At 30.8% G+C, this 7,580-nt stretch overlaps 1 protein-coding gene across 1 annotated transcript; it reads left to right on the top strand.

Moving 5' to 3' along the window:
- The first annotated feature begins 4,342 nt into the window (after positions 1-4,342).
- Positions 4,343-6,717, top strand: LOC106380469 (prolyl-tRNA synthetase associated domain-containing protein 1-like). Its single transcript, XM_013820236.3, has 12 exons — positions 4,343-4,546; positions 4,769-4,828; positions 4,914-4,967; positions 5,047-5,107; positions 5,203-5,279; positions 5,385-5,434; positions 5,531-5,613; positions 5,685-5,755; positions 5,842-5,995; positions 6,086-6,213; positions 6,285-6,359; positions 6,453-6,717. Exons 1-12 carry the CDS (start codon positions 4,508-4,510, stop codon positions 6,522-6,524), a joined length of 924 nt encoding a protein of 307 aa, XP_013675690.1. The 5' UTR covers positions 4,343-4,507; the 3' UTR covers positions 6,525-6,717.
- The last annotated feature ends 863 nt before the right edge of the window (positions 6,718-7,580 follow it).

The raw sequence follows: 7,580 nt of genomic DNA, 5'->3' as shown, positions 1-7,580 counted from the left end.
GAACATGAATGATGCTGAAGTCCGGGAAGCATATCTGTAATGTCTCTATCCTCTCCAATTCTGTCGCAAAGCTTGGCCAATCTTGAGGGTCCTTTATCATTGCAATCAGCTCCTTGCAGTCTGTCCCAAAGCTCTGGCATGTTGAGTGTTGAAGCATATTTTCCATCGCCCATCGCAGTGCTTTTACTTCCGAATGCAAAGCTGATTCACGTCGAGTGAAATTCTTTGTTCCCATAAGTTGAATATTCCCGACACTGTCCATCCATACCCAGCCGCATCCACTAAAGTGAGCAGAAGATGTCCAAGATCCATCTAACAAGCAAATATTACCCAAACGTATGACTTGGGCTATCTCACGGATATTATCTTGAACCACTGGTTGTAACACTGGTTGTACGCTTCGTTAGCATCAAACCAGGCTTGGCATTCACTCTCTGCATGTCGAACTAGCTCCAATGGATCTCTATCTATTCCTCTGAAGAGTTTGTCATTTCTAGCCTTCCAAATATACCATAATATCCATGGATAAGGATCTCTATCTCGTTCTGGCTCGATGATGCTATTCTTCCTCCAAAACAGATAATCCATATTTGTCTAGACACTCGATACCGGAAATATATCAGGGCTTGTTGGAGTCGATGATAATGACCAAACTTGAATAGCTGGCGGACATTCAAAAAATGCATGGGTCACAGTTTCCTCTAATTCTCCGCATCTTGGACAGTAATTGTCACACCTCATATTGCGTCTTGTTAAGTTCCTCGTTACTGCCACATGACCAGTCAACAATTGCCATATAAGATGACATATCTTCTTTGGCGCCTTTACCTTCCAAGCAAAGGCTTGGAGCTTAATTTGTTTAAAAGTAATATAGGACTGTCATCTATATTATTATTGAAAAATTACCACAAATACCACATTCATAGTACCACTTTTCATGTTTACACTAACCATTTTATCCTCAATTTTAATGAAGAGTAAAAGACATTTATATCCTTAGGATTAAAATGAAGTAGATTTTATTGTAAGTCTACTATACCCTCAACCACAAACTCAAACACTAAATGTTTGTTTGATAATAAAAAAGTTTCAATTATTGTATCAAATATTGAAATATAAAAAACATAAATTATTCAACATTAATATGTAAATTTAAGTCAATAAAACCAAAAAAAAAAATCTAAATCTAACTCTAAGAATCTAACCCTAAAAGACATCACTGTTAGAAGATTTTGTTGCTAAACCATTAATAGTGTCCAACACATGGTTACCAAATCAATATATATATTTTTAAATGGTTCAATTATATTAAATTTTAATTTTTATACCTCATATTACTTTTATATTGATGTTTTATGAAAACAATTTGCACAAATTGTTTTCTTACATTTTTAAAATAAAATTGTATCAAATTAAGATATAGACTTCAGAATAAATCTACAATGTAGACTTTTTAGTAGATTTACACTTAATAGACTTCTCTTTAATAAATGTAGACTTCCAAATGATATGATCGTAAAATAACGTTTCCTTTTTGTTTGGTCATAAGAGGTAAATAGTAATTTGGGTATTTTTTGGATTAGTTTTGTATTAGATTAAATATGTAATCTACTTTTGCATTTCAAATGGAGTTTAGGTTAGTTTTGGCAAATCCCCTATGATAAAAAGTGTGATATAGTTAGATGATTTGTAAATCCTTATAAATATACATTTGTAATTGTATTTATATTTTATAGATCAAATATGACTGATTATCCGTTTCAAATGTATTATATGGTGTTATACATATTTCCATTTAATATTCAAACAATCAAAACAATATCATATGTAATTCACCTTTTGTATAATAACACATTTGGTTGTCTCAACAAATATTTCATTAATCTATATTGTCTAGTTTTATTTTACAGTAACTTTTTAAATATATTATTTACATTTACATTTTGATTTTTATATAATGTAAAATCGATAACAACATATATATATATATATTAAATTTATTTTATATGTAAATTAATTTTAAATCAGTTGGTAATACATACCAATAAAAATTCACAACATTTTCCACACTTTATATGAAATAACAGAATATAATAAAACACCATAATATAAAAAAAATATGTTTACAAATTATTTAATTATGTTTTAAATTTAGAAACTGCATAAATTAAATTTTAATTCTTAAGAATCAATAAAAATTAAAAATATAATTATATTAACGCCATTTAGCATATTTCTATTTAGAATTCCATATTTTTTTCATCTATAATTCCATATATTTAATAACTATAATTATTTTATTATAAAAATTCAATTATATAAGACCAAAATAATTTTAATTACATAATTGTGTTACATATAATTAATTACGAAAAATCTAAATTATTTAAGGCTAAAATAAGTATTGGGATTAATTTTCAAAATTGGTTTTCAACATAATTATTACAATGCTATGAAGCAAGTTTCCCACTTGGTCTATGAGAATGGCCACATGAAACACCATCTCGACACTGTAAATTCATCACCTTGTCTCTATTAAACTCAGTTTCTTCCCACTATGATATGTTGTTATTCTTAAAATCATTCTGTTAAATTTTCGTTTATAAGTTGTTGCCTTTCTTTGGACTGGAGGCTTCTGGACGACCACAAAAAAACAATTCTGCGTTAGTGGTCGAAAGTGGCCAGCAACATAAACAGCAAAACCCAAATTCTCAGCATCTTCAAATGTTAACATTTAAGCTGGGTAACCTGAGCTTTTCTTCTCTATTGCCTATATATATATATCTGATGTTCCCAGGGTTCAGTACATATGGAGCTTAATTTAGTTACAGTTGTCTTATTGTTTTCACTTTTATAGCAACCAAAAACTCTTGTTAGATATATATGCTATGAATTATAAAGCTGATTAATATATAGATTGGAAATATACATCGAAGTTCTTATCTTCTGATTTACTTAAACTCCATACAGGGCGTGCATGCCTTACAATTCTGTTTGATACTCAACCTGCAGCCTTACAATTCTGTTTGATACTCAACCTGCACTTTCAAGAAGACAACAAAGCATATAGAACACCACAAGGTTAGTAAATTACTGCTGAAGTTTAACTCTTATAACACTGAAGTATCAAATGATTAGTTGATGAGATGAGATAAAATTAATGTAGAACATATACGATTAGAAATGTGATAGCTCCAGCTTTATATTTATTTGTTTGCTTTTAACTTGATCGAATGATTCATTACTGGTATGTTATGTGAATGATAGTGTTGTGAACAACTAAAACATGAAACTAAAAACGTTTAAAATAATAAAACTTATGAAACTGTATGATTTAAACAAAAGCAATAAAATGTTTGACAATGAAAATGAAAAATGTGGATAAAAAATAGAAATCATTTCACCAAAACCCTATGTATGTATCGGTTGTGTAGATCTGAAACCTGCATTGACCAAAACAAATTATCAAAAATAATGACTTGAGCTTGAGATCGCCATTAAGATCTGAAACTTGCATTGGTCGACATTGTGTTTTTTTTTTTGTTTCTGATATTAATGTGAATGTAGTGTGAAGAGTATATATAGTTCTTTAGGTGAGATGTTGTCGTTAATAACTTTCAAACTAAATTAATTAAAAGCTTGATTTGCAAGTTGGGTAGAATAGGAGTATACTAAATGTTAGGAATATTTGGCAAAGATTTTTACGGTTAGATTTGATACTTGAATTGATATTTCCGATTCAGTTGATATTTTGTTTTAATGCTATGTCCAACTAAATCATTAGAAAATCTACAGTCATTGATTTTATGTTTGAAAAGAATAAATTAATATTAATTTTGGATACTATTTATTCACAATTAATATATTAGCTAAACCGAATGGTATTAAAATTGTATCTAATATTCATGTAATACATATAATTCGGTTTAGTGATGTTATCTACAATTTCATTACTAAAGTTATGTATAGTTGTGGTTTGTAATGTTAGTTCAATTAGATTCTATAAAAATTGATTTAACAATCTCAGTTTACTAATGTATTTAATTTTTCTATGCAGATATTGGGATTATAGTGATACAAAGATAATCCCATTTTATGGTTACAGATTTTATGGTCAGAGATTTACAAATTCACGACATTTGGATTAAACAAAGGTTAATGGGCCCGATCGTTTTGTCATACGTGAAAGCTTTTTCTAAATAAAAGTTAATGTGCATAGTTAATACCAGTGGCATTCTCTTGTAAATATTAAGGAAAACTAAGTGATATTTTCTATTTGTTAATAGTTTAGATAGTAGTGTAATCTTCCCTAATCTGCTAATTGCTAATTGCTAATTGCTAATTGCTAAAGACTCTCAGGCTTTGCTGGTGAATGGATATAGAAGCCCAATTTAAAAGTCTAACGATCCAATAAGAAATAATACGAAACCTACTTCCTCCTCTTTTCTACTTTTTCATCTTCAGCTCCTTGCTCTGCCACACTTCGAAATTCTTTGACAACGACCTAATGGGTTTCTCTAAAGATCAGCTGCTTTCCCAACTTCAGGTTTTTCGTCTTCAGTTTCAATTTCTCGTTGCTTTATTACAAACCAATGGGACAATTAGATTAAATTTATAGATGCGAATGGAATGTATAAAAGTTCTTCTTTTTATACCTGATTAGGTTTAGATTTGATTCATCTCCATTGAAAAACAAGTTCTGAGCATCAATGGGTTAATAACTGAGGAGTTTCTAATCATCTATTGTAAATCTTGTGGAATCTTTCAGGAACTTGAGATTGATTATTCCAAGTATGAGCATCCTCCCGTTCTAACTGTTGAAGAACAGGTTACATTGATTTAATAAACATGTGTTGCACATAATATAGGAATGCTAATCCATGGATATGTTTCCTCCTCCTCTAAATCTTCAGGCTAAGTATGTAAGCAGTAGCGAGGGTGCATTAAGTAAGAATCTCTTCTTCAAGGTAATCTTCATTTGTATACTGTTATAGTTACCTCTAGAATAAAGTCATTGTAAATGGCTCATATGTTTTGTTTTTGCAGGACAAGAAACATCGATATTACATCATCTCAGCCATGGTAGATACCAAAGTCGACATAAAAGGTAACCCATGTTTTATTTTTCATTCTTTCTTGTTTGTGGACGTTTCAGTTTTAAGGATGTTAATGGGTGTTTCCTGTGACTTCTAATCCCAACAGTTTTATCTCAGAGACTCGGTCTGGGAAAAGGTGGTATAAGAATGGCTCCTGAGGAAGCACTTGCTGAGCTATTGCAGGTATTCTTCATTGTCTCTTCCACTGCTACTCTGTTCTTGACAAATGACATGAATAGTTTATCTGAACCGGATTACCATTTTTGATGCTTTGGTTTTTTCTTAAAGGTGTCTCTTGGATGTGTTACTCCTTTTGCAGTTGTAAATGAATCAGCAAGGTATCGTTTTCCTTGACATTGGCTCATAGATGTGCCTCTCTTGCATGTGTTAAATCCTTTGACTGACATTCTTTTTGAAAACTTTCTTTGTTTAAGAGATGTATCGCTCTTGTTGGACCAAAAATTCAAGAACCAAACACGCTTCATCTTCCACCCTTTGTCTAACGACGTCTCAATCTGTAAGTTCTTATATGGTTTCATTTAGATTTAACTTTAAGACACTGATTCGTTTTGTCGGTATCATTTCCAGCTCTTAGCACATCGGGTCTTGACAAGTTTCTTCAGTCCATCGGGAGAGATCCTGTATACGTTGACCTTGAGGCAAATGTTCTAAACTTTTTAACCTGAGTCTCATATTCTCTTTCTTCAGATTTTGATCTTTTAAACTATGGTTTTGACTGTTACAGGCTAACCCAGTGGTTGGTAAAGACCAGCCTCCAGATCTAGCTGTTTATGTTCCGTCTAATTCAGTTGTTGTCCCCGAGCTCCCTAACAAAACACCTTCTGCACAAGCTCCTCCAAAGAATGTGTCAGCAGAGAAAACTAAGCCTGTTGCTTCACGTATGACTCTGATATTCTCATGTTTCATGTTTAAAGAATATGTATCAAATATCAATGCCTTTATAAATCAGTTTTTCTCTACGGATGCAGCCAAACCGAGCAAGTCAACCGGTAATGTGAAGAGTGTCGTGCAAAATTCTGGTCTATCAGTATTTAAAAACCCTGACAAGTTCGTGGAGGAGATTTTGGACAAAACATCTGCTCTGTTGTTGTCTGAGGTAATAAGACAAATCTCAAAATTTCAAACCGATTTCGTAATACTTTCTTAAACCTGTTACATAATTAACAGGTGAAGGGAGAGAATGTGGAGGCTTTAGCAGAAACACTGAGAAAACGTCTTACCTCAGAGTTTACCCACCTCGCAGTAAGTACTGAGTAAACATTAGATATACATGGTTAATGTCAGTTAAGAGTAAACTGTTTGTACCAATGTTGGTTTTGTGTTGGTAAACTGCAGGTTATGTACAAGAACATAGCTTACAGTGAAGGTTTTTACGCCGGTACACAGTGCCAACCAAAGCGACAGTAAGAGGAGGTTTGGTTTGTATGCTGAACCTGAGATACTTGGAGAGAAAACATTACCGGTTTATGCATTTTTCAACTTTTTTCGTTGCAGAACAATTATAGTCAAGACAGTAATGATTTTATTATCTATGCTCGAAGCATTGTTGTTTTCTAAAACAATACTCCCTCTGATCCTAAATATAAGATGTTTTAGGTAATACACACTTATTAAAAAAATTATTTTTTATCTAAAAAATATTATTAAAATTATAAACTATTCAACCAATTACAAAATAGAACTATTAAGTTTGATTGGCTACACAGTTTTTGATAAACTTAAAATTATTTATAAAGATAAAAACATCTTATATATTGGAACATAAAAATTCTTCTAAACATCTTATATTTCGAAAAGGAGGAAGTACTTTTTTCTTTAGCAATTCCTCAATGGAAAATTACAGGATAACTTAAAGAAAGCAATATTTTCTATTAAAAAAAACAATAATCTTCCTTTTGTCAAAAAGAAAAAAGAAAACAATAATCTAAGATATCATACTATGTTATAATTTGATTGGTTATTAAATGTGTTTGGCAAAGATGACATGTACTAATGAGTTAAATGTGATTCAATGGCTCAAAATTAGCATATCTAATCTTGCTGACATGACTAATATAGGGTTAGCTCTCCTAAACTGTTATTAAATACCTTTTTAGTATTGATTTGTATTAATCAATCATCTGGTTATTCTAATCAAAACTCGCTAGATTGTTATCTTCTAATATAGGTTTGGTTTCTAATTTTTATGTCGAATCATATGGTAGAATTTCGAATCATATTATTGTAAAATTTATCGTATATACAAAATCATATGATATGGTTTAAGTTACATATGTTATTTAAATTTGATTGGTGCCAGTAATATGTTATTCCCTTGTAAATGTGACATGTTTTATATTTATGGTTTATTGTTTATGTTCACAAATATTTAAGGTTTATTTTATGGTTTAGAGTTTAAGGTATATGATTGAAAGTTTATTGTATATACAAAATCATATGGTATGGTTGAAGTTACATATGTTG

Source organism: Brassica napus, chromosome A10 (assembly GCF_020379485.1).
Source record: "Brassica napus cultivar Da-Ae chromosome A10, Da-Ae, whole genome shotgun sequence".
Taxonomy (NCBI): domain Eukaryota; kingdom Viridiplantae; phylum Streptophyta; class Magnoliopsida; order Brassicales; family Brassicaceae; genus Brassica; species Brassica napus.
This window is presented reverse-complemented; position numbering and strand designations above follow the sequence as displayed.

What these genes read in the sequence shown, in the direction of transcription:
- LOC106380469 (XM_013820236.3), top strand. Translation starts at nt 4,508, where the DNA reads ATGGGTTTCTCTAAAGATCAGCTGCTTTCCCAACTTCAG. An exon ending in GTTGTAAATGAATCAGCAAG is followed by an intron (nt 5,435 to 5,530) that starts GTATCGTTTTCC and finishes TCTTTGTTTAAG; the next exon opens with AGATGTATCGCTCTTGTTGG. An exon ending in GTCTAACGACGTCTCAATCT is followed by an intron (nt 5,614 to 5,684) that starts GTAAGTTCTTAT and finishes TATCATTTCCAG; the next exon opens with CTCTTAGCACATCGGGTCTT.